The sequence below is a fragment of the Spodoptera frugiperda genome, chromosome 9, assembly GCF_023101765.2.
Source record: "Spodoptera frugiperda isolate SF20-4 chromosome 9, AGI-APGP_CSIRO_Sfru_2.0, whole genome shotgun sequence".
NCBI classification, from domain to species: Eukaryota; Metazoa; Arthropoda; class Insecta; order Lepidoptera; family Noctuidae; genus Spodoptera; species Spodoptera frugiperda.
In genome coordinates, this window is record NC_064220.1 from 11,442,498 (window position 1) to 11,461,226 (window position 18,729).

Here is an 18,729-nt window from a genome sequence, read left to right on the forward strand (position 1 = left end):
ACTTTGTACGATTGTGTTTTTGAGAATATGCAATACAACCAAATATTATATATATACGTAAATTTGAGAGTGATACCTTTTTATTTGTCCACTTCTCTTCTGGTGTACATCCCTTGACTGCGATGGTTGGTGAAAGATTTTTGAGATAGACGGCCGTGTTAACAGCTTCAGCCCAATATCTCTTTTCGAGGCCAGCATCTTGTAACATGCAGCGAGCTTTCTCGAGTATGCTCCTATTAGCCCGCTCTGCAATGCCATTCTGCTGCGGGGAGAAGGGTATAGTTGTTTGATGACTGATACCATTCGCCTTCAAATAATTCTGAAAAATTAAATTAATATATTCACTTCCATTGTCACTACGCATTGCTTTTAGTTTTTTATCTGTTTGCTTTTCTACTAAACATTTCCATTCTTTAAATTTATTAAAAACCTCATCTTTTCTTCTCAAAAAATAAACAAAAGTTTTCCTACTGAAGTCATCTATGAAAGTTAAAATATATCTGGATCCGCTAAAAGATGAACAAGGCATAGGTCCACATAAGTCTGTGTGAACTAATTCTAATATATCAGTGGCTCTGTTGAAACTTTTCTTAGGGAAAGGTAACCTTGTTTGTTTTCCCATCACACATGCAACACATTTCTCAAAATTACTATTATCAGAATAAGTAATACCAGTAGCCATACCTTTATTCAAAAGCTGCATGCTTCTATGGTTAAGGTGCTCCAGACGACGATGCCAGACTTCCTGTGAAACCATGCTACATTGCTGTGTAACTAAAGCCTTTTCAGTAGTATTAGTAACATCACTACTTGAAGTAACACCTGACTTTGTAATGCTTTAGAATTATCTGTATTTGTTTTAGGATTCTTCTTGTTCACATTCTTCGGACAATCCTTAATAAAATGTCCCGTCTTCCTGCACTTGAAACAACTAGGAGGCCGCTTGCGTGCAACTACAGCTAGAGCACTCTCAGTCTTGTCATCTCTTCTGATATTTTCCTGCAATAATTTCCCTTTGACTATCTCGCTTGACAATTTTAAATTTAAATTTTCCATTGCCATAATCAATGGGTCATAGTCCGCAGTGAGACCACTCAACATGATGACTGCTATGAAGTCGTCTTCCAGAGGCGACCCTATCTCGCTTAACTCTTGTGCCATTTCAGTGATTCTGTTCAAGTATGCTTCCATGTTCTCGCTGTCAGACAGTTTGGTTGCGGACAACGTTCGTAGTAGACCAAGTCTCTGGCATAAACCCCTGTCCTCGTATGCTTTCTGCAAATTTGTCCACGCTTCGTGTGCAGTCTTCGCGTTTCTAATGTGTGGTATCGCTGTTGGCTGTACATTCAATGCAATTTTTGCCAGGGCTTTAAGTGCTTTCTTGTTATCCTTGCCATCGTCCGATTCAACATAGTCCCATAACTCTTCGTGTACCAAAATCATTCGCATCATGAATTTCCACGAGCTATTTATAGTTCTCGATGCCATTAAGTTTCTCAATAGAAACAAAATTTGAGGATCCAGAGCCCGACGAGGCGGCCATGTTTTCGTCTTCAGTGAGGTATTTTCGTATCTCAATGAGCCGGTCACAGAACGCGAAGTACGTGAAAATATATTGATATTATTTATTAACAATATCCCTGGGCCCATAACCTGATGGGTTATGGGCAGAAAACAAACGACTATATAGGATGACCAGGGATTTAATACGATAAAAGTAAATACAAGTATTTTCTAGTTGCCGGCAGAACACAGAAGAAAGAGACAACATTATAAAGTGACGTTTGTACAGAAATGTCAAACTCAAATTACATAATAGTTTGCGTTTACAAATTGAACTTCAACATATACAAGTCTTCGCGTTGCAAGTATGCTTTCATTGCAAAACTCCAACTCGCCCAATTGTCTCGACCCGTTAACTTCTCAATAGACATCAATGAATTATGACCAGCCATATTTAATAAATATTATTTATATATTTACTATTCAATCTGAAAATAGCTGAAAAAGAAAAAACAAAACACTCGCAAGCGCGGTAGCTATACGTGAAGCTATACTCGCGATTTTACTTTTTCTATTCACTTTATAATTACTGTTCGAAACGCAAAACTAACTTTGAACGGAAGTATTTACTCGTTCTGGGCCCATAACCTGTTGAAATGAAAGCCCAAAGATAGGTTTAAATTAATGAAATATGTATTTATTCTAAGTAAGGAGAAATAAAAATACGTGGCAGACATTTTGAAGGGAAAAACAACCAGAGATAAAAATATTGAAAAAAATATTTGACATAGACATTAGACAAGTGTTGACATTTGTCAGTTGCGGTCACAAATCCCAACACTATATGTAGGTACACAAGTAACATGTTACTTTTGTCCCCAGACTGATTTGTTAACTTGTTTGCTTATCATTGTTATGTGTGTATTTATTTTAACAGGAGGTCGCGACAGCGCATCAGAACTACCACACGAGGAACTACTGACATGGAAGTATACCGAAAAGCGGCTGAAGAGTATTCAAGAGATGGTACAAAAATTAGCGCCTTGGCAAAAAAATATAATGTTTGTCATGTAACATTATACAGATATATAAAGAAAAATTGAAGCAGGAAATACTAGCGCCGTAGTGGGTTATCGTTGCGTCAATAGAGTTTTCAATAACGATGAGGAAAAATTTCTACGGGACTATTTGATCGAGTGCTCTGGAGTTTATTTTGGGTCATCTCCACCTGAAGTTCGTAAACTGGCATATGACTTGGTGGTAAAAATGGAAAAACATTTCCTGAAAAGTGGCATAATACTCAAATGGCGAGTAAGGAATGGTTGACGAGTTTTTTGAAACGTTTTCTGATTCACGACTGACCAGATGCTCAACAAATAATATCACGAGCATTGCGTTTTTAAATGAGCCATATTATTTACCCCAATTTGTTCAGGAGTTTAATTTAAATAGACGTAGAACTATGTTTTCTAATGGAAATCTACCACAACTACAGCATTTTCCTTTACTACAATAATATAGTGAATTGGATTTAATAGCTTTGGGGCCATATCAAGTTTAACAGGCTCGTTCATACTATAGAGAGCATATTCGTGAAAATGGGTTCTATTTAATAGAGGTCTGTCCAGACGTGGAACATTCACTTGAAACGGTATCACACATTGGAGGAAACTATTTATTTTTAATAAGGGGTAGAATAAAGTCTAGGCACATTGGCCAAAGCCATAATTTTACTTATATCCTAGTTGATAGAGAGCCTAGCAGTAGTTGTGCAATCGACTCTATATTAGGACATTGCTGCAATTGTATTGTGGGTAATCGAACGGTTGATTGTTGTTGCCATGTTCATGACCATTATATGGTACCTTGGTTGTTGAGTACGTCATCAAGACAATATTGATCGGCCCGCAGCTTTTCTTGATGATGTTTTAATAACGTTTGAAAACTAATAAATCAATCCCTTATAACTTGTTTTATTTTATAATAGTAAAAAAAAAATAAAAGAATATAATACCTGACCATCAGTTTGGATTCAGAAAGAAACATGGTACTATAGAACTACTTGGCAAGTTAGTTACTGAAGAAGAGTTAGATCAGTTTTTCAAGCAGCAAAACGTATCAGCTGCTGAATCAATCGACAACAACGCTAAAACTTGTGAGGAACAACAAGCTATTGAATCAATTGAAAATAGCACATGGACTTTAGAGCGAGTTGTACCTGGCACATCATCTATACCGCCTGAACCTGAAGTACCAAATGTTACCACATCGATTGAGTTCATAGCTGAACCACCATTTGTATCAGAATCGGTTGAAAGAGTACAGGAAATGTTTTGTATTGTTTGTGGACAAGAATCTACAGGAGCACATTCATGTGACGTTTGTGGCAATTCTCTGCATGCAATATGTGGCATTACGACAAGCGAAGAAGGGATCGGGAGTTCTCTGTCTGTTATGCCAAAAAGAGGAGAACATTAAAAAGCAAAGGGAAGAGGGCTTCACAAAATTTAAAAAGTCCTGCTGATAAAATGAAAGACACTTCTTCTAAGAAATTCAAAGATATATTAGTTGGTTCCACCGTTTTGGTTGATGTACCAAAAGTAGACAGGGGTCCACAAGATGCAAATAATATTACAGGGATTGTATTAGACACGAAAAATAATTTATTTTAAATTGGTACTTCAGTTGGCATCATAAAAGATTGGCTACCTGGAAACGCTGTTCAAATATCTACAGCTACATTAACCGATTCCATTCCACCCACAACGTTGAGTTTGCGTGAAATTGCGGGAAAATTATCTTTATTTGGTGGTCAAGGATTTAAACAATGTTCTTGCCAAAACTCCAAAGTACGATGCAAAACGAATAGATGTGCCTGTAAGAAAAATAATGTTTTATGTAATTTACGATGCCACAAATCAGCTACATGATTTAATAAGTGATTATTACAAATAGGCATATCATACGCAACTAAAATATTTTATTTTTTATTTTTTAAAGAAATTTTTGTTCGTTCTTTAAAAAAAAAACCATTGTTCTGAGTAATGGTGATTTTTTATATTGTTTGTATCACGGCGGCTTGCCGGCGTCGCTGCGCACCAAGCTACGCACTTCACATTCTTACCACGGCGGTGACGCAGTATTTTATTATAGTTTCTTTAATATTTTTTTTATAATTAATACACAATTGTCTTATTTGCTTTATATTTTGAGTCTTACTCGTCAAGTCCCGCTGACGCTATCGAACTAAATCATTAACAAAACTAAACAAAAACTAACAAAATACTTACAACAGTAATAACGAAATATACGAAAAGTTTTGCGTTAACCGCCTGCACTCAAGACAGAGATAGTGACACTAACACAACGCCGATGCTAACGTGTGACAGAGACATATTACCGGGTACCGAGTATTGCCGAAAAAGCACGAAGATTCACGAAGTAACCAAAAAGGGATGTCCAAGTGGCCTGCGTGAGGGTGTTGTTTAATCGATTTTCTTAAAATCGATTACAACGAGACAAATTACTTATCACACAAAAATATATTTATTTTCAATGTAATATTGATGTTTTAAATTTTCTTAAACAGTCGTTAGTTCGTTACTCAAACAGTCGTTAATCATAAATGATATTAAATTAAATCATAACTTCCAGTTGAGAAAATACTTTCTTTTAGTTTTATTTTAATGTCGAAATATCGTGTATTAATGACAAAATTAACTATATTTGTAAATCTTATTTCGTTTAATATAATCATATAAAAAAACAATAAACTCTAAATAAAAATATCGATTGCGATTTTTGATCGATAAAGGGTCTATTGTATTTAGACATGGTCAATCTCTAGCCTAGATCGCCGCCCCCCACACGTCGCCTCATGTCACCATTTGGTTCTAAAAAAGACTTACTGCGCAGCCTTCTGCACGTAGTTCAGACGCGCCAAGTTACGTTGACGCTATTGTACACAAGTAACATGTTACTTTTGTCCCCAGACTGATTTGTTAACTTGTTTGCTTATCATTGTTATGTGTGTATTTATTTTAACAGGAGGTCGCGACAGCGCATCAAACTACCACACGAGGAGACATGGAAGTATACCGAAAAGCGGCTGAAGAGTATTCAAAAGATGGTACAAAAATTAGCGCCTTGGCAATAAATATAATGTTTGTTAATCATGTAACACACAGATATATAAAAAAAATTGAAGCAGAAATACTAGCGCCGTAGTGGGTTATCGTTGCGTCAATAGAGTTTTCAATAACGATGAGGAAAAATGTCTACGGGACTATTTGATCGAGTGCTCTGGAGTTTATTTTGGGTTATCTCCACCTGAAGTTCGTAAACTGGAATATGACTTGGTGATAAAAATGGAAAAACAATTCCTGAAAAGTGGTATAATACTCAAATGGCGAGTAACCCTTTCCTAACTGACGGTACTAATTGTACGTATTTATGCAAAAAGGCACCAACCAACAAACACGCACTTCTGAGATATCAAAAGATTTACAAAACCATGTGCAGCTCTATTAGATGAAGTGAAATTTCTATTTTCTTTATTTTAATTTATTGATAAATTACTTATTTAAGCATGTGTATATAAATTTACTCTGAATACTCTTAAACTTTCTAGATAATTAACACGTTAAACGCCATGGGGGACTACATATGAGCCACACTTATTAATTGGAAGAAGCCAGGTTAAAAATTGTTATTGATCTTATTTTTAATATACGTTTTTATTAATTAAGAAGCAAGAAAATGTGGTAAATAACATAAAATAAAATGAAAAAAATAAATTAGTAACTTTATTATGTTAAAATACTACTGTCACCCATTAGTTGTCCCCCATGGCCTCAGCAGTAAATAATTCGCGTGTTCGCTTGCGGGGGCCGCGGGGGTCGAGGTGTCGGTCATCCTCGTGCATTTTCGCCGCCAATCGTGTTGCGATTCCCGCGCGCTCGCGCCTTGTGTCAGTGACTAACTGAGGTTGTTACCTACTATACGTTGCTACCGTGCCATTATTTCACTCATTTGTTTATGTTAAATAAATTGATTCTAGTTTTATTCGATACATTTAATTTAAAATGGATATTTTCGAAGATTTTGATATAAGTCAGGACGATTTATCACAAATTGATCAAATTGAAATTAATTTGTTGAATAATAGTTTCCACATAAGCTCCGATGAAGAAGACAATTTTCAACCAGTTTCGCGTAAACGTCGTCGAATTATGGTGATAGATAGTGAAGAGAGCGAGTCACAAGAGAGTTCAGTTCCAGCTACCTCGGGGCAGACGACGCCGTTTACACGCACTTGGTCACTACCAACAGGTAACCAGCGTCGAATTATACCTTTTACGGAAAATCCTGGCTTGCCTACCTATCTTCGCTTAGCAATGAGAAATAAATCGCCTATTGATTTTTATTCCCTTTTGGTTCCGGATAATGTTTTTGAGCAGATAGTTCAAGATACTAATCAATTCGCTATTAACACCATCACACAGCGCAATGTTTCAAAAGCAGCACGAATCCGTAATTGGTCACCTACTAATGTGCAAGAGATGAAACGCTTTTTTGCATTAATTATGTTTATGGGATTGGTGAGACTTCCTAAACTGTCTGACTACTGGTCGAAGGACGAAATAATAGGTCATCATTTTGCATCAACAATTATGTCCCGTAATCGCTTTGAATTGCTTCTGCAAATGCTTCATTTTTCCCAGCTTGACGATTCTCACAGATCTGACAGATTACACCGCATTAGACACTTACTTGGTACCATGAACAACAATTTTGCAAAGTATTACAATCCAGGTGAAGATTTATGCATCGATGAAAGCGTGGTGCCATTTCGTGGGAGAATCATTTTTCGCCAATATAACAAACAGAAACGCCACAAATATGGCATAAAAGAATTTAAATTATGTGCTCTACCAGGCTATACCTACAAAATAAATATTTATGCAGGCAAAGAAAATGACCAAATTAATACTACGCCAGCAAACGTAGTCATGTCACTTTGCAGTGGCTTATTGAACAAGGGACACACCTTGTATACAGACAACTGGTACACGAGTATAGATTTAGCCAGGAATTTATTGAAAAATGAAACGCATCTAGTCGGTACAATTAGGAAAAACAGAAAACATATTCCTAAAGAAGTTACTACTGCCAAGTTGAAGAGAGGCGAGCATATAGCAAGAGAAAGTGACGACGGTATTACAGTCATGAAATGGAAAGATAAAAGGGACGTGCTTGTTCTTTCGACGAAGCATTCAGACCGTTTCTTGACAATCACAAAGCGAGGAAAAGCAGTTTTGAAACCGAAAATTGTTATCGATTATAATAGAGCGAAAGGAGCAGTCGATTTGTCCGATCAGATGGCGGCATACTCCTCGCCACTACGGAAATCCGTTAAGTGGTATAAAAAAGTTGGCATAAACTTGCTGCTAAATACTGCGGTTGTCAATGCACTAATATTATATCAGATGGTAACTGGAAACAAAATACAAATAGTTGAGTTTAGGAAACAGGTACTGAAGGGTTTGTTTATGAGAAGTGAAGAAACCTCAAACAATGTTACAAGGCCAAAAAGAATGAGACATAAACTTACTAGGAAAGACGGTACTAGTAAAAATAATCGTAGAACATGTCAGCAATGTTATAAAGAAAATACAAAAGTGATGGGGCGATTGTTGGCCAAAAATAAAACAAAAAAAGTTGTTACTTTTTGCGAAACTTGTCCAAATAAACCGTTTTTATGTTTTGATTGTTTCCATAAAATACACTAATTACTAGATATATAGAAATTACGTTGATCTCAATTTAAAGTCTGTTTTTTTTTCAATAACTTCAAATAATAAATAGTGCGTCTGATTTACAAATATGTTGTTTCATTCAAAAAACTATCCCCGAAAAAGTCCATTCAGCTATGTTCTTACATTACTCATCGTGAAATCTTAGATTCTGGCTAATTCAATATCTAAATAGTAATATGTTTTTATTCTGTACAAAAGAACTATATAAAACACGTAATAAAAAGTTATTTTATACGAAATAAGATAATAATAAATCAATACTATACCTGAACCTTGCAGTGAAAATACTGTCCCAACATTATGTAACTTATTTTTTAAAGTTATATTTTTTACTAAAAACCATGTAGAGTACTTTTGTCTACAGGGCCGTGGGGGTCACGTTCAATACATATTAGCTACAAATCCGTATCTCACGGCTCTGTAGCGAAGCTTAAATTCACCTCTAACTCGCGGTCATATGGTGTCCCCCGCGGCCCGAACGGAACAATTGTATGTCGACTAAATGGTGCCCCCCATGGCCCAAAGATCAAGACTTAAAAATCAGGGCGGCGTTTAACGTGTTAAGAAAATGTGCATGTGGTTCCTTTTAACATTTAGTATTTGATAGGTTTTCTCATATACAAAAAAGAACCACAGCTCAGGGAATTACTGAAATAAATGAAAATATGTATTTAAATAAAGCTTTAATTAACAAAAAATATGAGACAACATTTAGGGAGCATTTATTCGATGTTATCATCATATTGGATCTCGAAATCCACCGTATCTAGTCCATCTATGTCGTCTTCTATTGCATCATCACAAATGACACCATTATAAAAACTGTGCATCTTCTGGTATAAGATGTAATATAGACTGAATATCGGCCAGTTTCGCTGGTGACACTGGCTCCCCTGACGGCCACAGGGGAAGTAAATGTTCCGTCAAGATTACGGTTGGTCTGCCGCGAACAGGTGCTCTCCCTATATTTACTTCCACAGAACTACCAAGGAATTCTGTTTTAAAATAAATTGAGTTTGGCGAGTCTCTTTTCAGGTATATTTCCCGAGTTTGTAGCCAATTAATAGATTCTTTATTAATACCACGTTTTCTGTTAATAATCATTTTTTCAATCTTAGAAGTTCCCACAAAATCAGATTTTGCCATAACTGTAACTGTAAGCGGGTTCTTTTTCTTGCAATCTTTCATAACTTGCACATAATCATCGGGAGTGTACAGTCTCGGATATTTCTTGTGGGCAAAATCTCTGTCATTGGGTAGGTAACTATGTCCGGGTATTAAAAATTTTTGTGTTATTATAAATATAATATTTTTCAAGGTGGGATGAGAATGCAAAAATGCTTTTATTTTAACATTAAAACTATCTTTATGTTACGATTCTGTCCTCCACATGAATCGCTCCATAAAATTAGTTCCTCTACATCGTCAGAAATATGCGTGCCTAAGTATTTTAACAGACAAGAACCAACTTCCTGGGCACCTTTACCAGCCATTCCTTCTATCCAAACAAAGCATTCACTCAGGTTAGTCTTTGCGGAATAAATTCCTATATTGTACAGCCAAAGCTGTCGTTTATAGTAATAATTCCGGTAGGAATCTAAGGCCTTGGCAGTGTTTTTTGGAGATCAAACGTGAGACATTCTATTTCCTTACATTGAGTTGCCAGAATAAAGTCAGACTTCATTTTCGACTATGTTCTTCGTGTTCTGTATCTATGGCAGTTTTCTCCTCAGCAGTTTTGCAACGAGTTAATTTCGCTTGTAATGTGTCACACTTGTTGCAAGTAGCTTAGTCGTCGATCGATCGATTGATCTCGTAGTATATGAGCAGGGTGTCGGAGCCGCGTCCAACTTGAGCCTGCAGCTGCCGCATCCTGTGCCGCGCTCCCCATGGCCAGGTACTCCGCTTCTGCTGTGGACAAGGCGATGGTCTGCTGTTTAAGTGAACACCACGATATAGCACCTCCCTGAAACATAAAAATATAACCGGTGCACGATTTCCGGTCTCGAGCATCACTTGCCCAGTCTGCGTCACAGTAGCCTGTGATTTTTCTGTACCATACGTACATACCATTATACCATTCTCGGTGTATGTAAGCTTGTAGTCCTTAGTCCCTTGCAGGTACGTCATGACTCTTTTTATTGCACTCCAGTGCTCAGACCTCGGTTCTTTATTGAATCTCCTTAGAGCATTGACAACATAGGATATGTCCGGCCTGGTTCCTTGAGCAACATAAAGAAGACTTCCAATAGCCTGTTGGTACACGGCGGAACTATCGAAGTGAACCGAGGCGTCCTTCGCTCAATAAGAGCGGGCGCCACCTAGCGTCAAAAGGGAGGAAGTTACGCCCGCCTCTCGACGCGCACCGGACGACAGTGCCGCCGGGGGCTTCCCCCGCCACGGCAGTGCTCCGATTATAGCATAGTTTACACGGAGCCAACACTGGCTGCCAATAAGACTGGCAGCCAGTGCTGGCTTGGTGTTAGCCTTGTGTAAACAGTTTTTCATGCCAAGCCAGCGGTGGCTGCCAACGCTGGCGAGAATAGAGCGACCGTCTATTTTTCTAGCCAGTGACCTCCGCCCGCATACCCTTCGGCCCCCGCGCCAGCGTTGCGGACACGTGTAGACGAGTCTCGCCAGTCACTGGCGAACGTCCGTACGGTGTGTGTTCTTTGTTGTTTTATTTGGAATTGCTGCGACAAAATGCCGAGAAAATTCAACGAAGAGGATACTTTGAAATTCGTACAACTTTATAGAGAGCACGAATGCTTGTGGGATAAGCGTTGCGATGCATACAAAAATAAAGAAATGCGCGCTTCGGCACTAGAACAACTTCGTGTAGGAATGAATATAGAAGAACTGACTCTCGATGAAGTTAAATCAAAAATCAAAAGTATTCGAAATACCTACTACTTGGAACTCGACAAAATCGAAAAATCTACAAGATCTGGCGCTGGGGGGAGCGTTTATAAGCCAAAGGCATGGTTTGATGAATATGATTCGTTTGTAAAGCCGGTTTCTATGAGGAGAAAAACCATAGTAAGTAAAATCACATTATTGTTTATTCTAAACGAAAATTACATTTAAGCAAAATTATAAAGCCACTTAAAGACACACGCATACTACAACAAAAGAAGCTCGTGTCCGTTTCAATGTTGATTTTCGAAGTCGATTGTTAATGTATGCTATTTAATTGCCAAGGAACTCTTCCTTCGTTATTAAACATATTTTTTAAAACTTCTCTTTTCTCTCTTGCTATTTCTGCTGAATGATTGCTACCTTGATTGCCAATACTCTGTAGGGCATGTATTTGGCTCCTCCATGAACCAGGCTGAATATTTCCCTGTTCATCTTCCCTATCAACACAAGTAGCGGTGATGTATGAATTTGATTTCTTTCGTAGCCAATTATGAAGGGCACAACAAGCACAAACGATTGCATCTACTGTTTCCAAGTTAGTTAGTATTGGCTTTTCTAATACCCGGAATCTACTAACTAAGATTCCAAATACATTTTCGATTATCCGTCTTGCCCGAGATAACCTGTAGTTAAAAACTTTTTCTTCTGTACTGAGGTTAACACCTGGATACGGCTTCATTAAATAAGTCTTTAGTGGAAATGCCGCATCTCCTACGATGACTCCGTTGTCAGGTAATAAGTTATTTTCCAGGTCTTGGTATATAGAACAATTCTTAAAAACTCCTCCATCAGATGCGCTACCACACGCGCCGACATCTATGTACGAAAAACAGTAGTCGTGATCGGCAATAGCTAACAATACGACGCTGCTTGTCTATACATAGTATAAAACAAAGTCGCCCATTTTGTCTGTAGTCCCTTCGTATGCATAAAACTTTAAAACTACGCAACGGATTTTGATGCGGTTTTCACTAATAGAAAGAGTATTTTCTCCGACAGGTTTTTATATATAATTGAAATACATTGAAACTATATTAGCTGAGTTATAGCGATTTATGTCCAAGAAGTCAGAAAAAAATCTAATTGAAGATTGCATTTGTGCGTGTGCCGCTTATACCGTTGGATACAAGTAAGAACAATCTATAGCAAAAACATTGGTCTTTATTAGTTCTACAAAAAAGTCCGCGATGACATATATCCAGCTTTTTTATTTAAGTCACAAAAACTACTTTTCTGTATTAAAAAAACATTTAATTCGTTGGGTGATGTTTAACTGGTGATATAACCAATAATACATATATCCTTATCATAATAAGTAAGTTCATCATCACGAGCATTTAATTTAGATTATTTTTGCAGTTTACAGTGTGTTATTTAGACATATAGTTTAGGAGATATCACGATATTAGTATTGCGGCACGGTACGGGCCGGCCGCGGCGGCGGGGGCAGCGTCCCTATAAATAATATTAAAAAGTAGGTACTACGACTTTGATCTATACATATAAGACAAAAAAAAATCTGTACATTACTTAAATATTTTTTCCAAAAACTGATAGGGGGGGCGATCAAAGAAGAGTCACAGAAACCAAAAAACATTTTAATATTTTAAACGCGGTTAAGGGAAAGAGAAGTTATTGTGAATTGAAAATTAGTATCCAATATGTGTTGGTGCGTTGACTGTATTTGTCGAAGTAGCGGGATACACGCAAACGAAGTTGCGCGGGTCAGCTAGTTTTTTTATAATTGAAGTATAAACTTCCACTTTTAGGAGGAGCTTTAAGTGTCACATGTTTTCCGTCTATAGAACCATAACATAAGGGGAAATTCCATCGTTTTTTAAATCCCCTTTCGATGTTTTTCCATTCTTCTGCGTTTGGTACCTGTAAAAAAAGGGTAGTAATTAAAGCGGTCTATTTAATACCATTTTAAGTCACACCAAAAAAAACTATAACATTACAATATTACATTAATTAATTTTGTTTAATTACAGGATAACATGGATACCCCAAATAGCAATGAATCAGGATTATCGAATAGCAATAAACCAGGACCATCGTTGGTGCCACGCTCTGAAAATGGGTTAGAAAATGAGTCTACAGAAGAGACACCTCGATTTACCCCACCCACAAAACCTAAGCGGAGCAAGTTATCACAGATATCTAACATGATAAATGACTTAAGGGAAATTAACGACAACACACGCTACGAAGAAACAGATCTTGACCTATAAAGCCAAGTCGTTCATTTCAAAACAAATAGGTCTAAGTGCACGAGTTCGAGATAAGACCACAAAAACAAGATTTTGAAATTCAAAAAATCTATAACAGAGTTTTATATCAGAGATGATGTAAGCAGAGCCACCTCTGGCAAACGAGAATGTAAAACTTTTAAGAAGAACAAACAACAAATAAGATTCCTTAATAATTCATTAAAAATTTTATACCAAAAGTAGTAAAGTAAGTAGTCAGAAGGTGGCTCTGCATCTTTTGAATCTTTCTGCCGGTACAGGCGTCTACGTCATTTCACCTAACTTAAATAACAGAAATACTTGTCTCTGTGTCTAACACAGCAATATGAGTTTTAAGTTGGCGGCTCTTAAACATCACAAAGTGATTGATATTAGTAATACTCATGATCTCCTCAAGAAACTAGTATGAAATACTGAATCATTCTTATGTATGTATGGCAAAAGGCTAGTATCCACTATGAATAAATCGGATGGATAAGTGTTTACAATTAATATTTATGATATATAGCTACAAAAAAATAGAACTATTTAGAAAAATAATAGGCCAATCAGAAAACGTCACGTCGTGGCAAACATGGTTGTTTTTGACGTTTTCATTGAAAAGGACGCGTTGACTACTTCACATTTTATTCGTTTTTAGCATTTTTCTCAAGTTGATAGTTATCATGGAACCAGGTTTTGTTAAAGCCGACAGTAATAACTTGCCTAGAATCGACGCAATTATGCTTGGCCGATTTTTCGCGTCAAACAATGACTTTTGCTCATCGGAATTTCGCAATGTCAAAACTTCGATGTAAGTATACCCAAGTGTAAAAATATTTAAGCTTAAATTAAAGCAATATACAGTTTCAGTATAAACTAACATATCTATTATGTAAATTTATTTTGTAGACCAATTTTTTGTTAATTTTGAGGTTAGAATTACGAGGTGTAAACAAGTGATAAATTAATGTGAAATAATTTAATTTCAGGTCATCACGAGCTTCTTACGGAGATGACGCCGTAAGCTATGTGCAGCTTAAGCGAGAAAACAAATTTTGTACTGTAAAGCTCAAAATATGTCCAGAACGCAAAGTTCATGCCAAATTATATGGATGTACATTGGTGGTTGATGAAGAAGATGACATTATTCTGTCTGTCCAGTGTCAAGACTGTGTAGCATCACAGGGTGGCTGTAAGCACGCTATAGCGTTCCTTATGTGGGTTCATCGTCGAAGTGAGGAACCATCATGCACTTCTGTGGAGTGCTATTGGAAGAAATCCAAACTGTCTTAAGTTGGTACTACAATAAAATATATGACAGCGAAAGAATTGTCCAAAGGAAATCCCATATTACCAGCAAACCCATCTGTTTTTAATAATTTTTTGGAAGAGGCAAGAAAGAGAAAAGTTGAAGACTGTCAACTTTTAAAATACCAACCTACTTATAGTGAAAGTGAAACATGGGCTATCTCAATGCATCAACTTACTTATAAGTTTAAAGAAAGATGCGTTGAAGATTTTTTGAAGAAAATTGAAATAACAGCATCTTTAATCAAGAAAGTGGAAGAGGAAACAAGAGAACAGTCTAATAGCGCTCTGTGGTTTGATCTGAGATACGGTCGAATAACTGCTTCTAGAGCATTTGAAGTAAGCCGATGCAAAACAAGTGACGGCACACTCATTTCCCTCATACTAGGTGGTAAAATTCCTTATACTCCGGCCATGAAACGTGGCCGTGTTCTAGAAAATGAAGTAAGAAAAACAGTTGACAACAAATTAAAAAAAAAGTTAGTAAGTGTGGCCTCTTGTTAAATTCTAGGTACCCAATGATTGCTGGTTCACCAGACGGAATTTTCGAAGATGGGATAGTTGAAATGAAGTGTCCTATTAGTAAAATAACATATAAAAATTATATAAAAAATGGACTGGCTACAGAAAAATATTATGCCCAAATGCAGCTTCAGATGTATTTATCACAAAAGAAAAACTGTTGCTTTTGTGCAGCTGACCCAGACTTTTGTAAAAATAAAAAAATGGATATAATAAATATAGAATTTGATCCTCAATATGTTGAGAATTTTATCAATAATAAGTTATTAAACTTTTGGAAAATTAATATATATCCTTTATTATATCAGAGTGTAGAGTGAGTATGTTTGGATTTTAAAGAAAAGAAACATTTTAAATTAGTTATACTGGGTGTCTGGTGGCAGATTTATGATTTTTAAATTCGATTATTTCGAAAAGTAATAAACGGTGCGGGTTGAGGGTAGTGTTGTTAGAATTAGTAGCCGTGCGGATTTCTGAGTCACGATGTCGCAGTGGTCGAGTGAGCATCGCGCGTTCGCGATCGAGGCATTTTTCAAAAGTAACGATTCGTACGTAACTTCTCGTCGACAATTTTGTTCACACTTTGGTATTCGACGGATAAGTGATGCACCGAATGTAAATTTAATTCGTTCCTGGGTGCAGAGGTTTCGCGCAACTGCTTCGGCTATGAACACCCCACGGTCAGGGCCCAGTCGATCTTCAAGGACTCCCGAAAACATTGAACTGGTTGAAAGCAGCTTACGTGAAAATCCACGACATTCAATAAGAAAAAGAGCGGCCTCGCTGGGACTCCCTAGAGCGATCGTTCATGAAATTTTAAAAAAGGATCTAAAGTTCCATCCTTTTAAAATCCAAATTGTTCAAGAATTGAAGGAAAGTGACTTTGTTTCACGTAAATTTTTTTGTGAAACAATGTTGGAACGTTTTCGTACCGTTAATCCGATTTTTTGGAGTGACGAGGCCCACTTTCACTTAAACGGCCACGTCAACAAACAAAATTGCCGGTACTGGTCTCCGAGAACCCGCAACCCTCGACTGAAACATCAAAAACCATTGCATTGCCCAAGGGTTACTGTTTGGTGTGCCTTATCCACAAATGGGATAATTGGACCATTTTTTTTTGAAAATGCTCGAGGTCAGGCGACAAATGTCAACAGTGACAATTATCAACAAATGCTTACGGATTTCTTTTGGCCGAACCTTCGAGTAATTTTAGACTATTTTTGAGAATAATGGTCAAAAATGTTGAGAACTACTCCCATATGGTCTCAAAGTCCAACCAGATAAATGTGAATTTATGCGAAAAGAAGTAGCTTACCTAGGTCATATAATCTCTAGTGAGGGAGTAAAACCCAACCCTGACAAAGTAAAAGCCGTAAGAGAATTTCCAATTCCTAAATCATGCAAAGATATAAAGTCATTCTTAGGACTTGCAGGTTATTACAAAACCCTTAACAGGGCTTCTTAAAAAGGACATTCCATTCATATGGGGTCCTTCTCAGCAAGAGGCATTTGATACATGTAAAAATATCTTAACGACTACGCCTCTCTTACAATATCCTGATTTCAATAAAGAATTCATTCTGACCACCGATGCTTCCATATACGCAATTGGAGCAATACTCTCTCAAGGTCAGATAGGGAAAGATCTACCTATAGCATTTGCTTCACGAACTCTAAATAAAGCAGAATCGAATTATTCTACTATAGAGCGCGAATTACTAGCTATTGTTTGGGCAGTAAAACACTTTCGTCCATACCTGTTCGGAAGAAAATTTAAGATCGTCACCGATCATAAACCATTGACATGGCTTTTTTCTATTAAAGACCCTGGAAGTCGACTAGTTCGATGGAGATTAAAATTAGAAGAGTATGATTACGACATAATGCCCGGTTTACATTATTCCAGTCCAGCGATCCAGTCCAGTACTGGATTGCTTACTGGAAAAATGTAAACCGGCACTGGAATGAACTGAATCCAGTAAGCATTCCAGTCCAGTAACTGGATTCGCGGTCTACTTTTCGGTCCAGTGCGATCAATCCAGTGCAACTGGAATAATGTAGACGGCCAATCCAGTGCCATTCCAGTGCTGACGAAGTACACACGTGTTGGTTGTTTTTGCGGACTTTTTTGCGAAGAAAAAGGATTTAACAATGGTGAAGAAGTTATCTGAAGACGAAACTATAAAGTTTGTCTCTATATACAGAGATAATCCGTGTTTATGGGACATAACATCAGAAAATTATAAAAACAAAGCTATGCGCCAAACTGCTTTGCAAAATCTGTGCATTGGTATGGAAATTGAAGGATTCACAGTGGAAGATGTGAAAAACAAAATAAAAAGTATACGTTCGACATACTAGTTTACATATTTCGACATATTAGTTACTAGTGAGCACGTTTAAAACATTTTCGAAACTGATCTCTTCTTGAAATCATTGTCACTGTAGTGTTCACACTTCAACGGCTTCTAAATAACTGGAATAATGTAGACGTAACAGATCCAGTCCAGTAAGCAATCCAGTACTGGACTGGATCGCTGGACTGGAATAATGTAAACCGGGCATAATATACAAAGCAGGCAAAACTAACACAAATGCTGATGCGCTTTCTCGTCCACCCATAATGAACTCAAACATTATCGACCTAACACAGGATAGCCCTAAATTCCCCGAATCTGAAGATTATCTTCAACTGAATTACGAACATTACGAATTTCTAAAGAATTCAGGACAGTTAAATATCACTAATCCGAAATTAAAAACATCTTCTGACCAACTCTTAGATCCTCGACATAAAGACATTTTTATCCCTTCACCTTGTAATCATCATGACCAGAACGATTTATTTAGCGAAGCCTTGTGTTCACAAGTAGACTCCTATATATATCATATAAACATATCCTATATAAATAAACAGCAAAATCACTTTATGACGCAGACTTATTAGTCTCGGATAAGAAACAAAAGGACCATGCCCATATTAGTATGGAGCTAAAAGTCAGCACTGTCATGCGATGCCCAAATTGCAGCCCTATGTCATATGATAGCCTTTTAATAGTATTTTTATAATATCTAGATTTTATGTCATTTAAAGCACAGATTCACAAGTAATTCTATATTAAACATGATAACTTACTACTGATATTTTATATGCATTGTATCGTTTACGGACAGCAATGCTATTAGTTTTTTATTAGGAACTTCATGATCATCACTTATATTTAAGTATAAAAGGACACTGATCTGGCCTACGTCTACCTACTAGTCTTGTTTCCATAGTATAGTGTCAATATAAATGTGAAAACGATTAGGTTCGATGCAAAACTTGTACTCGAGTAAACAGAACTCAATATGGAAAGAGACTAATGACTCACAACAAATGGGTATTTTTGATGAGATTATAAAAGCATATTGTGATAAAATAG

The 18,729-nt window shown here is 36.9% G+C and overlaps 1 protein-coding gene and 1 non-coding gene across 2 annotated transcripts; both read left to right on the forward strand.

The window, feature by feature from the left end:
- The first annotated feature begins 11,024 nt into the window (after window positions 1-11,024).
- LOC118270944 (uncharacterized) lies at window positions 11,025-13,471 on the forward strand. Its single transcript, XM_035586766.2, has 2 exons — window positions 11,025-11,360; window positions 13,232-13,471. The coding sequence occupies exons 1-2, from the start codon at window positions 11,025-11,027 to the stop codon at window positions 13,469-13,471; spliced, it is 576 nt and encodes a 191-aa protein (XP_035442659.2).
- On the forward strand, window positions 11,425-15,777 carry LOC118274206 (uncharacterized). Its single transcript, XR_007705594.1, has 2 exons — window positions 11,425-14,282; window positions 14,461-15,777. It is a non-coding gene; the product is annotated as an uncharacterized LOC118274206 (transcript).
- Window positions 15,778-18,729: the final 2,952 nt, after the last annotated feature.